This window comes from Tetranychus urticae, chromosome 1, assembly GCF_039701765.1.
Source record: "Tetranychus urticae isolate SD_2017Ah chromosome 1, NJAU_TeUrti_SD_1.0, whole genome shotgun sequence".
In the NCBI taxonomy this organism is placed as follows: Eukaryota; Metazoa; Arthropoda; class Arachnida; order Trombidiformes; family Tetranychidae; genus Tetranychus; species Tetranychus urticae.
In genome coordinates this window covers 23,760,367-23,778,986 of record NC_142958.1, presented here as the reverse complement: position 1 = coordinate 23,778,986, position 18,620 = coordinate 23,760,367, and the positions used below count along the sequence as shown (strand labels likewise).

The 18,620-nt window shown below is 31.3% G+C and overlaps 5 protein-coding genes across 8 annotated transcripts; 4 read left to right on the top strand and 1 right to left on the bottom strand.

The window, feature by feature from the left end:
- Positions 1–93: 93 nt before the first annotated feature.
- Positions 94–3,713, top strand: LOC107362306 (uncharacterized). 2 transcript variants are annotated; one of them, XM_015929340.3, is made up of 5 exons: positions 94–1,369; positions 1,470–1,727; positions 1,935–2,035; positions 2,227–2,605; positions 3,070–3,713. In XM_015929340.3, exons 2-5 carry the CDS (start codon positions 1,725–1,727, stop codon positions 3,106–3,108), a joined length of 522 nt encoding a protein of 173 aa, XP_015784826.1. In that variant the 5' UTR covers positions 94–1,369; positions 1,470–1,724; the 3' UTR covers positions 3,109–3,713. The 2 variants fall into 2 exon arrangements, with proteins under 2 accessions (XP_015784826.1, XP_089122688.1); XM_089266562.1 differs by having other exon boundaries at positions 132–1,727.
- A 2,385-nt stretch (positions 3,714–6,098) lies between these two features.
- Positions 6,099–7,529, top strand: LOC107362309 (glutathione peroxidase 1). The gene is made up of 4 exons (XM_015929343.3): positions 6,099–6,289; positions 6,495–6,595; positions 6,672–7,050; positions 7,272–7,529. Exons 1-4 carry the CDS (start codon positions 6,287–6,289, stop codon positions 7,314–7,316), a joined length of 528 nt encoding a protein of 175 aa, XP_015784829.1. The 5' UTR covers positions 6,099–6,286; the 3' UTR covers positions 7,317–7,529.
- Positions 7,530–7,819: 290 nt separating this feature from the next.
- Positions 7,820–10,114, top strand: LOC107362308 (pyridoxal kinase). The gene is made up of 6 exons (XM_015929342.3): positions 7,820–8,109; positions 8,270–8,432; positions 8,496–8,579; positions 8,915–8,949; positions 9,031–9,116; positions 9,211–10,114. The coding sequence occupies exons 1-6, from the start codon at positions 8,026–8,028 to the stop codon at positions 9,659–9,661; spliced, it is 903 nt and encodes a 300-aa protein (XP_015784828.1). The 5' UTR covers positions 7,820–8,025; the 3' UTR covers positions 9,662–10,114.
- Positions 10,115–10,825: 711 nt separating this feature from the next.
- On the bottom strand, positions 10,826–17,379 carry Pfas (phosphoribosylformylglycinamidine synthase). The gene is made up of 16 exons (XM_015929341.3): positions 17,203–17,379; positions 16,875–17,125; positions 16,469–16,792; positions 15,523–15,796; positions 15,104–15,370; positions 14,832–15,005; positions 14,589–14,693; positions 14,000–14,524; positions 13,751–13,838; positions 13,474–13,643; positions 12,640–13,331; positions 12,332–12,503; positions 12,122–12,268; positions 11,736–11,957; positions 11,413–11,659; positions 10,826–11,325 (listed from the first exon to the last, which is right to left on the bottom strand). The coding sequence occupies exons 1-16, from the start codon at positions 17,327–17,329 to the stop codon at positions 11,121–11,123; spliced, it is 3,990 nt and encodes a 1,329-aa protein (XP_015784827.1). The 5' UTR covers positions 17,330–17,379; the 3' UTR covers positions 10,826–11,120.
- A 181-nt stretch (positions 17,380–17,560) lies between these two features.
- LOC112538861 (pyridoxal kinase-like) lies at positions 17,561–18,615 on the top strand. Of its 3 annotated transcripts, XM_089266565.1 has the most exons (4): positions 17,561–17,877; positions 18,024–18,075; positions 18,243–18,416; positions 18,502–18,615. In XM_089266565.1, the coding sequence occupies exons 1-3, from the start codon at positions 17,843–17,845 to the stop codon at positions 18,393–18,395; spliced, it is 240 nt and encodes a 79-aa protein (XP_089122691.1). In that variant the 5' UTR covers positions 17,561–17,842; the 3' UTR covers positions 18,396–18,416; positions 18,502–18,615. The 3 variants fall into 3 exon arrangements, with proteins under 3 accessions (XP_089122691.1, XP_089122690.1, XP_089122692.1); XM_089266564.1 differs by having other exon boundaries at positions 18,243–18,544; XM_089266566.1 differs by having other exon boundaries at positions 17,769–17,877; positions 17,957–18,075; positions 18,243–18,544.
- The last annotated feature ends 5 nt before the right edge of the window (positions 18,616–18,620 follow it).

Sequence of the window (18,620 nt, the reverse complement as noted above, 5' to 3'; positions counted from 1 at the left end):
ATTCTTTATTATTATTAATATCATTACAACCATTATTACCATCAATTGTGATTTTACAATGTTATTATATTAACTTTCATTATGACTCCAAACAATAATAATGCAAAACTAAAAGTCTGGTCATTTTGACAGTCAATTGTCGCAATAATCACAATTAACCTGAATCATATTTACTCTTTTAATCAACCTTTGATTCAAATGATTAGAAAACATTGAGTTTTATTTTGATGAAAAGCCAGTTAATTGTTATTGCTTCGTAATAATACAACAAAAAACATGTTTCATTTCAACCTTACGTGATTTCACTTGATTTAACTTGTTTTTACAATTAACCAACCTAGTCAAGGTTGATTGTAACCTCAGGTTATTTTAAACCTTTTTTTTGTTTTAGCTACAAAAAAGTGAAAGTTTATCGATTTCAAATTGTTATTGAGTTCAAAGTCAAGCTATTTGATTATCGTCAACTTGAGCGATGGAATGAATCAATCACAGATTATCTAAAGCCAAACAATCAATTTGTGATTAATCTGTTTCCAAATGAATCCATTTTTCTGATGAATTTTCATTTTCTTTTTCAACTAACCATTAGATGTTTGAAATACAAATTAAATGAATCTCAAGTGAATTTAATATGAAATTATACTTTAATAATGTTAATTTTTAATATCTTTGATCACTTTTCCTGATATCGATCGCCTTTTTGCTTTTCAAATGAATTTTTTCTTGTGTTTTGAACAAAAATTGGCTCAGGAATCATTTTCGCTTCCAATCGACAGCAATATTTAATTGCTTTACTTTGATTTACTTCTCGATTCCTATTAACATTGAGACTTGATTTTGACTTTTAATTCATCTTCACTGAATAATCAAGCAAATTGATTGAAATTAACAATTTTGGCTCATGTTTAACCATTCAACAACTAGAAAAACAAACATTTAAAGAAAGATCACAAGATTAAAGCCAGCAATTTAAGTGAATTTGTGTTATATTTAAATTGTTAAACTGTTCAAATTTACTTTTCCAATGAGAATCAATTTTCTACCATTAATTTTCAATGTTAATACGTTTTTCCAGCTTCCTAGTTTATGATGTATTATTGATAATTAACCTAGTATTTTGAGTTTTTTATTTCACTTCATTACAATTTACTTTCAATAATTATCAGAGTTTATTTTGGTAATTCAATTTTATCAATAGATTCATTATGTATATAACCATTATTCAAATGAAACCTTTTCATTTCATTTCAACATGGAAATCTTTCGTTTTTTTTAATATTCATTTTTAGTCGTTTTTCAGTTTTTAATTGATTCTAGGCTTCTATGCAATCGACATTAAAATTTCACATCAACACATTTGATCAGATAGGTAAATAATGATTAAAATTGTCCTTTCTAATGGTGATTTAGATTTTATTGTTTTGTTGAAAAATTTAAAAACATTAAACTCTTCTTTTGTTTCAATGCAGTTATCACGGAATATTCCGTTTATTGTCGTTATCATTTTTCAGACCTAAACTGAACTTGTCATTGAATTATATTGTTTCGTGATCATCTCTTAATTGCTTCGACTCATTTTGTCATCAAGATCAACTTGAAATACTCGAATTGACAACATTTATTTAGTTGAACAGTAAACAGTTGGTGTTGTATCAACTTTTCAATTTATGGTCATTGGAAAATAGCATTTCTTTCTTGGCAAATCTCAACTTTAATCACGAAAAATGGTGAGTCCACTAATCAATTATTTGTATTAGTATTAGCGTATTGTCTGTTAATTATCCTGAATATTGATAAGAGTTATAATCTCAATGTCAAGTCTTACCATTGACCATTGCAAACCGACTTATTCTGATAGCTTCAGTTTTGTAGTGAATTAGAAAGTTCAGTTTATAATTCTTATTTGTTCCAATATTTGTTCAATTGGGTATTAGAATGATGAAAATATCAACATTGATTGGAAAAGTGCAACTTCAATATTTGATTTCACTGTGAAAGACTTGGACGGAGAAGATGTTCCCCTTGAAAAGTATCGGTAAGTTTTGATATTTAATCGCTATTTGACCATAAAACCTTGTAATACTATAATCGCTTCACTGTGATTACTTTAATCACACACAATGACAAATATTTAGATTAACTGTTAACCCGATTATAACTATATTTCTGTTTCTTTTGTCCTTCATCCATGTACCGCAAAATAACCTGTTGATGTGAAAATCAAAGTGGAATGGTTTGCTTGGTTGTCAATGTCGCCTCCAATTGTGGACTTACCAAATCAAACTACAGACAGTTGAATGAGCTGTATGACAAATTTAAAGATACTGGTAAATTTGCCATCCTTGCATTTCCTTGTAATCAATTCCTTGGTCAAGAGCCTGCATGTGAAACTGATCTCAAGGAGTTTAAATTGAAACAACGAATCGAGTTTGACTTTTTTGCCAAAGTCAATGTTAATGGTAAATTGGCTTGTCCGTTGTACAACTTTCTCAAGTCCAAACAAGGTGGAATTTTGGGTGACTTCATAAAATGGAATTTCACCAAATTTCTTTGTAATAAAGAGGGAATACCAGTTTCTCGATATGGACCCAGAACTGAGCCTTTGGTAAGCATCGATCAACAAGACTTCCAAAGATTGACTGAGAAACGTTTAACTCTATGAGTAATTTATGGTATTTTTACATTCTCATTGTTTTGACATTATAATTGAGCTATTTTTCAAATTTTTATTAATGTCAATTTTAAATGTTTTTATTGATAAATAGATGAAAATGGCAGAAAGATAAAATATGAATTTGAAGTAGAGAGCTTCATTTTTAGCCCTTTGTTAACCATTTTTTACATTTTTAAATTTTCTTTTACCTTGACTGAATTGTCATTAATACAAATTATTGTCTGACAGTAAATTCATCTTAAATGACAATTCTAAGTACAATTAGATCATAAATTTTGAATTCATTGGAAATACCATAAATTTTAATATGCATTTTAAGTATGGAGACTCAAGCTCTCATCAAGTTTTACATTGATTTTCATTATTTACTAATTCATTTTTTTTATTCTAATTAGGAAATTGGGAAAGATATTATGGCCATCTTGGATGATTAAGATGACACACTCAACAGGATTCCAATCAACCTTCATAACTTTATTTTGGATCAAGAATCATTTAATCATCGTTAGTCAATATTAGATGGATAATGTTACAAAATAGATTGATTTCACCAACAATTGGGATCAAAAACTAACAATTAAATTGTTTTATTTATTGACAAAAGGAAAGTGGAGGAACCATAACCATAAACCTAAGCCAAAGATATGATTAGTCGTTAAACTTTATTGTTATCATTATTTATTTTTGCAAAATTTCAACGTTTAGTATGAATTCAGCTGCGAGAGATTATCAATTAAATCATGAAATATGTACTCGTATGACTAACTAATGTTTCGCATTAACTTGAAAGCGTTGTTAGTACATTAACCCATAACTTAATTAAACACACATTCAAAGGATGTTTCAAAATTAAACCATTCAAGTTAATAGCAAGTCCGTATAGTCTTGATTCATATAGATTGTTCAGAATGCATTCAGTCACACAACCAAATTGATAGATTAATATTAGACTAATATTATACAATGAATACATTCAAGTGTGTTGCAGTTTGGATTAAGTTTAATTGTAAATAAAATGTATGTCTATTTAATTAACTTTGCCATTGAAAAATTTTGATATTTTATTTAACCTTTAACACTTAGCAATATATTAACCTACACACTGAGTAAATAATTAATTTAACAAAGCAACTGTTACGTGGCATAATAACCATAATGATTAAAATTTTCTGGTTTCATGATTCCTCTGGAGATTTCAGTTTTACCTTTTCCCTTTCTTTTCTCTCTTTCCACCAGATCTTCATCCCTATTGATTCAATTGGGTTGATGAACTTACTTCAGACAACCTTGGAATAGCTTTCAACTCCTTCTACTTCTGCCTCTTTTTTCATGGTTACCGAGGGAAAATGTTCAAAAAATGATGAACCTCTTTAACAGGAAAAGGAAACTCTATTTCTATTATAATAATTTATATTATTATTAGATACACAGTTTCAAGATTGACCTGACTTTACACTGTTCATCAATCAACAATCAAATGACACTTTCTCTTGGTAAATCTTATTAGCAAAGGTAGCCAAGTAGATATCAATGTTCAAACTGATTAACTGAAACAAGTCATGTATTATTTAACATTAAATAATCAACAGTAAATTATTCCCGGATTGTCTTGATTTGGGTTGTCATGTGCCATGAAAGACTTCATTTTGTACTCAATCAATCGGATTGATTGTATTCTTCCTTGCTTAGCTCAGTTCCAGCTTAAATTGTCCAAGTCTGAATTGATTGAAGTTGATGCCTTGATCAATTTGAAGTCTTTTCGAGGGATCTGAATTTTCGCTTCACAAGAGTTCAGGGTTTACCTTTTACTTCGATAGAGTTTCATAGATTTGCTTGCTATTAGATAATTGACAATTGCCAAAACAATGAAACAATTTATTAAGACTTTCATCAGCTCTAGTATTGAATAAGGAATCAAAACAGAAACAAATAGTGAATTAATTGATTATATAGCACCTTAAAGCTGTCGCGACTGGCCAGTCCACACAAGCAAAAATTTAACTTAACTTGACACTATTGTATTAGATTTAAACTAACTATCTGCATGAAAGTCGTGTTTGAATCTGCTTGAATTATCGACTTTATACAGAAATTTGAAGGTTAGATCATAGCTATTTTCAGCGCTAGATGGCAGTAGGTTTTATCAAAAGTTTTTGAATTTTCGGCGGTGCCTTAAAAGCTGATTAGCTAACATAACCTGGGCCAACATAACTCACAATAAAGTGTCAGAATAAGTTTCCAGTAAAATTCATGTCAGGAAAAAGTTAAAAGTTAGAAATAAGTTTTATGATTTTAGATTATCGATTTGTAAAACAAATGCTCACAGTAAGTCAAATGTAACCTTCTGAGCAATTTGATCACTACTTTGGCTTGTTTGTCCTCATCTGATAAGGCACTAGGAAACAGTTTAATCATTTTTTCATATCAGTTCTTAGTTCATCAGAAATAACTTCGTCCATCAGAGAACAATCGATTCATAATTATTCATAAATCCTTAGAGGTTACGGCTTAATTTCCAATTGTTCAGTACTTGTAAAGAGCACCAAAGTTCAAAGAAAGGTCGTTTGACTGAATTCTGATTCCGGTAAGATAATCTTTATTTTTAATGCAATTATGTTCAATCTTTACCGTATTTTCTTGAGTTAATATCAATCAATTTCAATCAAAATGAAAAAGATTATCAAAGTCTCAGCTTGCTGAGTCGATACTCAAAAATTACGATAGTTGGTCAAGACAGTAGGATTTAATTAGACTACTCGAGGCTGAATTTCTTCAGATTATTTTTAATAGGCTTAGTTAAATTAGTTCAGGCGGAATCAGATTCGCTTGAACTGCCACAGAATCTGAGGCGTAGATCATATCAGCTGTTAGCGCTGATGCTTTTATTCAAGCTAGCTGAGACTTTGAAATTGAAAAATTAAGCTGAATATAACTCTTCCCGCAAATCAATTAATGTATTTTTTCGTGCTAAAACTTGATGCCTGAACTTATTTGCACTTTGAAGCACTTGTTATCACTAAACTAGGAATAAGCTCTTTACTAACAATGTCAATGGAAGAATAATTAGCTCTATGAAGTAATATGACTTCATATTTTGGTGCCACTCGTTAGCTTATCTCATCTTGCTCATTAATTTACAATTTTAAAATCTCATGGCTGTCATCAGCATAACCAACTTTCAATGTTTCTTGTTTTCGATTAATAATTTGTTAGCTTCTGAAATTTCTAGTGCTCAAGTACTCGATCCAACAAAAAAAGATCCAACTCTTTGGATAACATTGTCAGTATCTAATTGGTCTGTGATTTAATTAGGATCTACTTCACAAGTTGTCGAGTATTTACTCCCTCCTCTTCAATCCCTGATAACTCCTGTAATCAGTATAGATTTTGCACTTTATTTTATGCATTAGTTACTTAATTTAGGTAACAACCATCAAGAAGATAACCAGTATTATTAGTTCTGGATTCAAACTAGAAAAGAGCCAATCGTACGCAAAGGCAAACAAGAAGTTGCAAACTGTAAACATTTGGATCCAGTTTTTCTCTGTCTCTCTTTGTAACCAAAACAAGTTTCGTGCTGAACAAGAACAGTAGGACAAAGAAACCATCAAAATGGTAAGTTTTATTGCGATTTAATCTTTTTTCAATATGTCTATTAAAATCAATGTGTCAATCATGTTTTTGATTAATAATCAACGCCTAATTTTGTCAACAAGACAAGACTACATTTTGAAACCAGTGTCATCGTCTGCTTTTAAATAGCTAACTCAATCTTCTTTGTATGTGCTTTTTCTAATATTCATCCATTCAATCTTTTCAGGCCGAAGAAAATAAATCCGTTGACCCTAAAAATGCCAGTTCAATTTTTGATTTTACCGTGAAAAATCTCGATGGAGAAGACGTTCCTCTAGATAAATACAGGTAAACTTTAATACGCATTTCATTTGATTTTATTTTTGAACCAATATTTAAACTTGTTTCTTCCAATTTTCTATAGAGGCAAAGTCTGTTTGGTTGTTAATGTTGCGTCCAATTGTGGTCTCACCAAGAACAATTACAAACAGTTAAATGAGCTCTATGCAAAACACAAGGATTCCGGAAATTTCGCCATCCTCGCTTTCCCCTGTAACCAATTTGCAGGTCAAGAACCAGCATGTGAAACGGATCTCAAGGAATATGTTGTCAAACAGAAAATTGAATTTGACTTTTTTGGTAAAGTTAATGTAAACGGAAAACAAGCCATTCCACTTTACGATTACTTGAAAAGCAAACAAGGAGGAATGTTGGGTGATTTCATCAAATGGAATTTCACCAAGTTCCTTTGCAATAAAGAAGGTGTTCCTGTCAAACGATATTCTCCAACCACTGAACCAAATGTGAGTAATTTATATTCATAAATTAAGTCGCTAATTAGTTACAATTTGGATAAACATCCTAACAACTACCGACAAAAATTTATGTTAATATTGGTCAATGATTTATCAGTTATATCCAAGTTGTTAACTTGTTGCTCAAAGCTATTTTTTATTGATTGCTTTAAGCACATGATGATTTTGAGTTACTCAGTATACTAAATTATTTTTTCTTTCATTTACAGCAAATTGAAAAAGATATCGTTGGCCTCTTGGAAGAAAAGAACTAATTATCATTGAAAAGTTCAATCCGCAAACCATGGTGAATAAAAGCTTCCGACGTCTTCCGTGTAAAAATCAGATATTCATCATACCAGACGGAAATTTGATCGTGTTTTCCCAAATTTATCATCAAGTTCAATTGCAATCATTTTATTGTTTCCTTCATTTCTATATCCGCTAATTTTGTTTTAAGCTTGAATAAATTTTTATTAATCACATTAGTTGGTCTTGATAAATTTATTGCGAATCATATCACCATATTTGGGGTTTCGTCATTTTGATAATTGCAAAAATTACTAAATCATTATCATCAAGATTAACAGTGTTGTTACCTAACATTGATTATAAATGAAATAATCTGGAATAGATTCTGAAAATTGAATATGATTTAAAGAAATTTACGCTTCGCCGAGTTGCTCCTCATATGGAAACATAAAGCTGTTAAGATCCATGGAAACCATATGATCTTTGTATCTTTGTTTATCATGTTTTTTTCCATCCGATCATTTCTTATCGAAATAACATTGTCTTCCTAAATCTAAACAATTAAGTTTACATCAAAAAGTGCCTTTAATTGTCTTTCAATAATACTCGATTATAAATCAAGCTTAAATGGTTCTTTCCTTGATATTTGTTCAATTTGCTCACCTTCCAGTTGAAACGTGTTAACCGTTTTTCATTATTTTTGTTGTCTGTCCAAATATTAAACACTTACTAATGGATTCACCACGGGTTCTTTCAATTCAAAGTCATGTTGTCCATGGTTATGTCGGAAATAAAAGTGCAACCTTCCCTTTACAGGTGAGTCTGGGTTTTATTCATTTTCTCCACATGTTATGTCATTATGTTTTCATTCATAATGTACCTTGACACTTGCCATCTTTGTCAATGGCGCTTCTATTACACATTCTAGATCAATGTATCAATACTTTACTGTATTAATTGTTAATATCTTTATCAGGTTCTGGGATTTGAAGTTGATGCTATCAATAGTGTACAATACACTAATCACGTCCATTACAAAGTAACAAAAGGACAAGAGCTTTTTGGAAATGATCTGGATGACCTCTTCAAAGGAATCAATGGAAATGAATATGTTGGCCAATATACTTATTTACTAACAGGTTTGGCATGTTTAACTATCCAATCGGCAAGAATTTTAATTTTGTATTTATTTTATTTAATAGGGTATTGTCGATCGGCGTCATTCCTATCTAAAGTTGTGGAAGTAGTTACCGAGATGAAAAAGATGAACCCCAAGCTCAAATATGGTAAAATTGTTAACATCTCTGTATTAATTAGATTTAATCATATCAAGATTAGATTGTCAAGATTTAGGTGCTTAAACGATTAGACCAGTGCTTAGTTATACTGTCGCAATAGCTTTTGGCTGTCGGTTTTCTTTCATTAATCGATAATCAGACCTATTCGATGTTGATAAAATGATTTTGACATTTGATTCAAACTCTGCTATGACAATATCTTCATCAACTTCATATCATTATAAGTTATGATTCATTTATAAAATGTCAGAAGGTCTGATAAAACTTGGAAATGCACCAAACTTGACTTTATTTTAACGTTTCTATATATTTGATCTTTTCAGTTTGTGATCCTGTTATGGGTGATAATGGAAAATTTGTAGGTATCATTAAATCATAAATTTTATTGTTGGTTCATTGAACACTGATAATTTTTTTACTGATTGATTATTTTTATTAGTACGTTTCTGCTGATCAAGTTCAAATCTATCGGGAACAATTGTTACCATTAGCTGATATCATAACTCCCAATCAGTTTGAAGCTGAGTAAGTTATCAATGCATTAAAACATGGACAATCTATCCATATTTGTCGTTATCTTTTTCATAATAATAATAACAATCCTGTTCGTTTCTTTCAGAGCACTCACTGGCATTAAAATAAACAACACTGAAGACATTTCCAAAGCAATTGAAATTTTACACTCTAAAGGTGTTTCATGTGTTGTGATCACCAGCACTGAAATCTCAGATGATAAAACATTATGCTGTTATGCCAGTCGACTCAATGGGGATAAAAATGAACGGTTTTCATTGGTGTTTCCCAAAATTGATGCCCGATTTGTCGGCTCTGGTGACCTTTTCGCTGCTCTTATGTTGGCTTGGCTTCACAAAACTGATTACAATTTAAAAATTTCAATTGAGAAAACCATTGCCACCATGCAAATAATACTCAAAAGAACCTACGACTATGCATCCGAAATTGGCAAATTTGATGACGATTCACTAGAGCTGAAGATAATTCAAAGCAAATCGGACATTGAAGATCCAAAAATATCGATTGAAGCAACTCAAATATCTCAAACTTGTTAGTTGGAAGCAAAAGTTAAATTGTGGATCGCTTGTTGATTATTGGAACGTTTTCTGAGTCTTGTGTGATGTTTGGTTATAATTTATAGTTTATATTTTATTATTCTTTGATTTGATAACTATTTATTAATAGTATCAAGTAGAACAAACGTTCAATTTAATTGTAATATTCGCTATCTTGATGGTGGTGGTAAGGAAAAAAAGCCAGACGCTAAAGTATAAACACTGGTTATACAGTTATAATTAACATATCCGCTTGCATAATGTGTTGAGTTGAACAATTAAAGATTGTTAAAGTTATGTGAATTCTGTTTCAATACATAGACTGAATTTAGATGATTTATCTTGTATTTCTAGATGGATCGTAATTGTTAATGAATAATGAAAATCGAGACTGATGAACAAAATGTTATGGCTTATGGACAAAAATAAAGTGAAAGTATTACTGACATTAAATTGGAAACATTTTACTTACAAATGTAGTTAATTTATGTTAACGGTAATTAAGTTTTCGACAGTAATAATATGTTGAAGATAATATCATTAATAAAATAAATAATATTAGTGGTAAACAAGCTGAAGAACTTTCTTTTTCGGAATTGATTTCAAGTTATCTCTTTTGATTTGCACAATTATTACCTTCATGCATAAATTGTAATTACAATGTTAATTTAAACATATCAAATGCATACCTTAATGATTGATTGTGATGCAGGCTGGATGAATCATTTGAAGGGTTGAACAATTAACTTATTAAGTGATGATTGTAATTACTAAGATGATTAAAAATTAGACTCTCACTGGATCTAATGGATGTTCAAATTTATTTTAATTCATTTTCTAATTTTAAGTTGTCGAATCAATAGCATAATTTGGATTTGGGATTGTTAAAAACAAGATGATTGAAGGGTTTTGTTTACTTTTGTCAATCAGTTTTGTCAATTAGATATCTGAGTTATCCAACTCAAAGTGACAATTGATTTTGTATGAGATGTGAAAACAGTCTGACAACAATCATGCTGATTATTACACGATTTTCCGTCATTATCCATATGCTTTATTATATTTTGACTTACAAGTTGATAGATAAAGTCCGACAAAAGATTCCATCATCTAATGGAAGTTTACATGACTCTTCATCGACGTAAAAAACATTCAAAAAATCGATTTAATGGTAAATTCATCGTTTGATTTAAATTTTATTCAAGGTTTATTTTGTAGCAAGTAGCAAATAACTACTACGATTGTTTAATAATTTTGGAAAAGAAAATATTTCAACAATGCAATCAAAAACTAATTAGGAACTATATCATCTAATTTGTGTAACAAAAAATTGATGGCCACTTTATACTGCTATTAAACAAAAAGTGATTAATAACAGACTGTGAAGATATATCAATTATCAAAACTAATGAAGTAAAAAATAGATCATGGATTGGCTCAGAAAATGCAAAAAATTGATTCAATGCTTCAAACACCATTCATAAGCATTGTAAAACATTTTACACCACGGACTGACTGTCAGTCTCTTCCATTCTTTAGGTACGTAAGGCCATTGCCATAATTGTGTGCATCTTTCTGGATGAGGCATCATGGCCAAATGCCGTCCATCATAACTTGTCAATCCAGCGATTCCTAAGGCACTTCCATTGGGGTTCATCGGATAGCTGAAATATAAAACAAAAAATAGTTAACAAGATTCAACAATAAAAGATGATAAATATTGAAGGATAATATTAGTCGTAGTGAATTACCTTTCCGTATCAACCCCATTGTCGTCTACATATGTTAATGCAACACAATTAGATTTAACTAATTTATCCAGAATTGATTTGTCCTTATAAATAAATTTACCCTCTCCATGGGCAACCCAAACACCCAAAACAGAGTCACTCATTCCTTTGAGCATAATGGAGTTATTATTGTCTTTGATTTTAACCGAAACGAATCTGCTTTCAAATCTTTGCGAGTTATTGTGAGTTAACTGAGTTCCTTGTGAGCCTAAATTCATGAAAATAAAACAAAAATATATTACACATAAGAAAAGTGCATAAATTTTTCAAGAAATATCTTATACCGTCTTCTTGATTTCCAATCCAACCAAGTAAAGCTAATAATTGGCATCCATTGCACACACCGAGAGAGAAAGTATCTTTGCGCTTAACAAATTGGTTCAACTGATTGCTAATGTTCTCGTTGAATCGAAGTGTGGCCGCCCAGCCCTTTGCAGAGCCTAAAACATCAGCAAATGAAAATCCACCAGGGAAAACTAACCCACGGAATTGATTCAAGTTGATTCCTAAAATATAAAAATAAAAAACACGTTATATTCCCGATTTAAGTGATTCATGATAGATCAACAAATAATCGATTGTAAAAAGTGGAAACTGTCGAAACTGAAACTGTGATGATTTTTGTAATTTAAATAGTTTTAAAATAAGAAAAGGCTTTTTTCTTCAATACCTGAATCATGGAGAAGATCAGTGACGGTTAAATCAATAACCTCAAAACCAACCATGTGAAGACTGGCAATCATTTCACGATCACCATTGATTCCTTCTTCTCTAATAACAGCAACTTTTGGCCTGTTTAAGAAATAATCATCTGGTCCTAAAATTAAATAAAAAGGATGATTAAAACATTTTTAATATAAATTGCTTATAGATTACGAACCATTAAGCTTTCGAAGTTCAGTGTGAGTTGGGTCGAATGAAAGAGCATAAAGTGGAGTTCGTCTATGCTTAAGATTTCGTCTTTCTTCTTCTACACAATCAGGATTTGCTTGGTGTTTCTCTAATTCGAAGCTTGTTTCCTCCCAAATATCCATCATTTCTTTTACATTTAGCTGTTAAAGGTGGCAAATAAAGCATATTTTCAGGTTAAAATTATTCAATTGAAAAAATGTTTGTGCTTGAATCAATTCAGTCATTTTATAGCTTCTAATTTATCCTGAAACATTTTTTCCTCATAATTTAGTTTACCTTGATAAATGGTTGACCATTGAAACTAATATCAATGATATCAGATTTTAAATTAATTTCACCAATAATTGAAGCTGGTATTCCAGCTGCGGCTAATTGGTCCATAAAAGAGGATATACTATATTTTGATACTTCAACAACTATTCCAACCTCTTCAGCTAAAAGGTAGTCAATGGGTGATTCATTTGGTAACAAAGTAGTAAAGTTCAGTGTTAAACCACAATTGGTGGCAAAAGCCATCTCTAAAAGTGTAGTGATTAAACCTCCATCAGAGATATCGTGACCTGAAAGTACTTCTTTAAGGCGTATCGAATCTTGAATCATGGGGAAACATTTCCTTAAAATTGAAGGATCATCAACATCAGGAACCAAATTACCAAGTTGACCATAAACCTGGGCCAATGCTGATCCACCAGTTCGTCTTTTACCTTTATAGCCACTGAGATCTATGTGAACAAGTTTACCTCGACCTTCCATAACAGGAGTAACCTTAAAGGTTATATCAGGAACCGGAGCATAAGTACTAATGACCAAAGTTCCCGGTGATTTAACCACTTCACTTTTATTAGAAGCCATATTTTTAACTTTAGCTGCCATTGACAATGAATCTTTACCACCATCCACAGCAATGTTCAGTTGGCTCATTATATTGCACATTGCACGACAAGCATCCACAAGCTTAGCACCTTCGCCTGGATATTAAAATTAATATCGAATTTTAAAATTAATTTGATTAGTTTTAACGATGGATTCAATCCTCTATCCATCTATTTATTTAGTTTTATTGAAGCTCATCTTGACCATTCATAAGATTATCAATGTTATTGGTTTTACCTTCAAGTTTAGCTGCCCACATCCAGTTACCACTACATTTAACATCGGCCAAGTTTGTTATACAAGCAAACATTAGGTTAGTTAAAGCTTCAGTGACACTTAATCGGGCTCCAGCTTCAGGATCAATTAACCCTTTAATTGGCTGTTCTCCAATTGATGTTGCTGCTCCTCTATTAAGGAAAGAAAACAAATAAATTATAAAAGTGAGTTTTCCTTGAAAAAATGGAAATAATCATGAGAGTCGTCATGAAAATGGATTGATCCAATGTTACATTACCTTGTATCAAAGTAAGAGAGGGCAATCATTCCATAATCAGCCAAAGGTACACCAAGTTCACCGACACATTGCTGTTGGGCAATTAGTCCTGTAATAAAATAAATGAAGATAGTAAATAAGAAATAGCAACAGCATAAATGAAAAAATACTCGAGTTGCTTTAGATTTTTCATTTAGGAGTTTGATGACGAGCAACGACTTATTCCTAAATTATTGTATAAGTCAGATTGAATTTAAAATCGTACATTACCTGTAACACTTCGATCAACTTTGTTGGTTAGATAGCGTTTTGATGCTACCGAAGGTAATCTTAGGACTCGATTAAGCGCATCCATGAGAGTTAAATTGGTTGGCAGTGTGAGTGGCTTCAAAGGATTAACCAGATGATCAAGTTTAAAAGTTTTCGGTGGCATATCACCGAGAACATGTTTCAAATCAAGTTCGACTGGATTAACTGATTTATTAGATTCATTGACCTGCTTTGGTTGTTTCTCAACTAGTCTAATAAGACCATCAGTGGTAACAGTTCCAACAAAATCAACTGGACATTTTTCCCGTTTACTAATCTTTTCAATAGTCTTCTCATCTTCTGGTTTAACCAGGATAGCATTACTTTCCTGATATTCAGCACCCCAAAGTTCAAGTGTACCAATTGTGGGATCACCTAAAGTGAATTTATCTGCATAAATAACTGCTCCATTGGGTTCAACGATTTCCTTTAATACATTTCCATTTCCACCAGCACCTTGATCATGAATTGACTGGATCGGATTATCTAAGGAATTGGAAGATATTATTAAAATTTGAATTTGAAGTTTTGGCTACTATTCACAAATTACCTGGTCTTTCAATACAACCACGAATCAATCGATTTAATTTCTGTTCCATTTCAGGATCACCTCTTTGAACAGCTTCCAAATTTAATTGTTCATCTTTATCATCGCCTGTTCAAACAATAAACAAGAGCAAGAATTATTATTTCAATATTCAAAATAGTTTCGCTTTTTTGATATATTATTGACGATAAAGTTAATAATTCTCAAATTTTATAAATAAAAAACAGTGAGATTAGTAATGTTTACCTTGAACTTGAATTGAACTTGCGGCTCCACCACCAACACCAATTCTGTACACAGGCCCACCAATTTTGGTAACCAGCATATCCTTAGCTGGTTTATTTTTGTCACAAAATTTACTTTCAATGCTTCCTATTCCTCCACTAAACATAATTGGTTTGATCCATTCCCATCTTTCTCCTGTAATACAAATAACAGTTGTTATTATATTGGTTAAATTTCTAAGATTGACAGAACTTTTCAACATTTGTTGATTTCTAGGTCATTTTAATTTTTACCATTTGTTAGTCTCATTCCAAATGATCGGGCAAATCCGGCAATCACTGGTTCACCAAATTTATTACCATAATCAGATGCACCATTAGATGCTTCTATTGCTATTTCCAATGGCTTAGCAAAATTATTGGGATAAATTTCATCGGTTGATTCCCAATCCAATGGATAACCAGGAATCAATAGATTACCAAATGAATAGCCAGCTGTACCAGCAATCACATGAGCACCTCGACCAGTTGCTTGAACATCACGAATCCTTCCTCCAGTTCCTAAGATAACAAAACACAATCAAAAAATACATAATTAATAAAGGCTAACTTTCATTTTCAGTCTTTCTTTTAAAATTTGATTCTTAATACTTATTCTAATGTATTAGTATCTTCATTGTTTAATCAAAATCCGGATGGTCTGTTTACATTACCTGTTGTAGCACCTTGAAATGGGGCAACACCAGTAGGAAAGTTGTGAGTCTCAGCTGTGAACACAATATGTCTGGTTGATTTTGGTTTGATTAACATGGTTGATGATTGAGCCGAGTCTTTTGGGATCATTATGTGTAAATCATTGAAACCTCGAATGGCACTTGAATTGTCACTAAATGCAATAATATTGTTCTTATTGCTGTTAGTTTGCGTCTCTTTGATCATCTTAAATAGATTGGTTTTCATCTCTTCTCCATCAATAATCAATCGACCCTGTTGAGGCGAAAAACAGGAGTAAGTAAATCAAGTTATATACGAAAGATTATTAAAATTCTTCATCATAATTAAATTGAGTAAAATCAAAAGTCTAATATGAAATGCAATTAGGAGGTCTTTCAAATTGCAGCAAAAAGCAATGCTCAGTCGATTTGGAAAATGTAAGTTGATACTTGAGATTTTTGTGCTGGTTGAATAAGATTTCATAGCGAACTCAATAAATGAGAGCATAACTTTCTATAAACATGGTAATTCATCAGCATAATATGCAAAAATACAAACTAATAAGCAGGACAGCTCATCCAATATTTTCTGATTGTCTCGCAGATGTTAACTTGTGAATAACTCTCAATTTTCGGATTGAATTTTGTTTTTAGGTTAATCAAATAACCTTGAATAACCTCTAATTTAGATTATAATTAATAAGTATCTTCAAAGTCAAGTTGATAATATCAAAATCAATATGAAAAACATTTGTTTTCAAGATATTATCAAAGATTTAGGATAAAATAAAGATAGAAATCGAATTTTTTCCTGATTTTTTATCAATAAAACTGAATAAAAGTAGACGAGTCTTAGTGATTGCAATTATCAATTATCTCATATGAAGCAAGTGAAGTGATAATGGTGTTGATAAAAGATGGATAATAATGATGATTATGAACTTACCCTGAAGAACCAGTGTCTTGAGTGTTCTGAATTAGATTGGGCAAGATCAAAACATTCAACTGAAGTTGGGTTACGTTTAATCTCCGTCTTAAAAAGCTTTGTATAGTATTCAATGTCCCAATCGTCAAACGATAAACCCATTTCATCGTTGATTGACTTCAAGGCTTCTTTTCCTTTGCCCATGATATCAACAACTGTCCATGGGCGACTTGACTGAGTAGATGAAGATTTGAAAATATCATCTGTTAAAGAGTAACGCTGCTGGGTCATTCGATCATGTAAACAATTGACAATGTTTGATTCCAATTTCTCATTCATCTTGCCCTGAAATTGTTACAGAAAAAAAGGAGAAAGAATTAGTCAAATTCTCAATCATGGCCATTAAGATAATACAAAAAAGACTTACCTTTTCATATTTAATCAAATAGATCGTCGTTTTTTCAACTCTATTTATATTTAATCCTAGAGAGGTGAATATGGCAACGGCATTGGAAGAGTATGGCGATGCAAATTTTAGTAGAGGTCCAATCTCGATAAGGAGCGAGTCATCTTTGTTTGCTTTCGCTTGCAAATTTGACCTTTTCTTTAAATTTGAAGTAAAAGATGTTTGGCCTAAAACCCATTCCAATATTTCGGTGTCTTTTCCACTCAAAGGACCTGTAAGTTGAAAAATATTTAAATATAGAAGTGGCTGAAAGAAAATAATAAAAAGCATAAACGTAAAGAAAACTTACTTGAACTATTAACATGAAAACAAATTTCAGATTCAACACTCTTGATTATAGAAGTGAAAGGTTGTAGTTTTTTTAAAATGGTTGAAACAGATACATCAGAATCACTATAATATAAAATACTAGACATTTTGAATTAGCTGTTGTGGTGATGTTGTTGTTGATGGTGAAAAGTAATGTGAAGTTAAGAAGATATAACACGATATGTCAATTGAGCAAAGATTTTTATCACCAATTAGCAAGATAACCATAGGAGGTAAAACAAAAAATAAAGATTTAAGATTTTTCTTCTTTGACTGATACTATGGATACGAGTACCAATATTGATATCTATGTGATTCTTTTTAATTTTTAGGCAAAGAGTAATGAAGTGTTAAACGCTCCTTCACTCTAACTTTAGCAAAAACTTAAACCTGAAAAAAAAGATTTTCTGAGCCTTGTACTGGTCAAAATTGTTTTCAATAATCTTTTGAGCCAACATGAATCGACAAATTGTCAGCGACAATGGCTTTTTGGTTATTTTAAACAAATTTCATCTGAAATTTAGGGTTATAAGTGGTTCAAAAATCTTTTTTTTGTGATTCAAGCTCTATGCATTTTTGCTAATCCGATTACAACATGGTAATTGAGAAGCATAAGTCTCATGCTTCTTCAAAATAGATTCACAGAAGTGTTCAGGTAATTGTTTTTTTCTGGTTATTACTTCTCTGCTTGTGGTTCTATTGAGAATTTTAATTTCTATTGAACGTAAACTTAGCAATATTCATCTGTCCAAATATTAAACACTTACTAATGGATTCACCACGGGTTCTTTCAATTCAAAGTTATGTTGTGCATGGTTATGTCGGAAATAAAAGTGCAACCTTCCCTTTACAGGTAAGTCTGGGTTTTATTATGTATTCGTGTTCTCCACATATTATGTCATTATGTTTTCATTCATTATGTACCTTCACACTTGGCATCTTTGTCAATGGCGCTTCTATTACACATTCCAGATCAATGTATCAATACTTTACTGTATTAATTGTTAATATCTTTATCAGGTTCTGGGATTTGAAGTTGATGCTATCAATAGTGTTCAATACACTAATCACGTCCATTACAAAGTAACAAAAGGACAAGAGCTTTTTGGAAATGATCTGGATGACCTCTTCAAAGGAATCAATGGAAATGAATATGTTGGCCAATATACTTAATAAAAGGACATGTACGAGTATGTATGTAATGTATGCGTCTTCGATTCAATTATCCCATCTGAACCATCATCAATAATTTTCCGTGTTTTTGGAATGGCCCTTTTAGTCCTGATTTTTTGAAAAAGTATCTAAAGACACCTCTAGTTGGTTTCCTGGATTTTCTGAATTTCATTTCTGACCAGAAAAATTGGTTTTGCTAAGCTTCTATTGGATTTATTCGAAAAA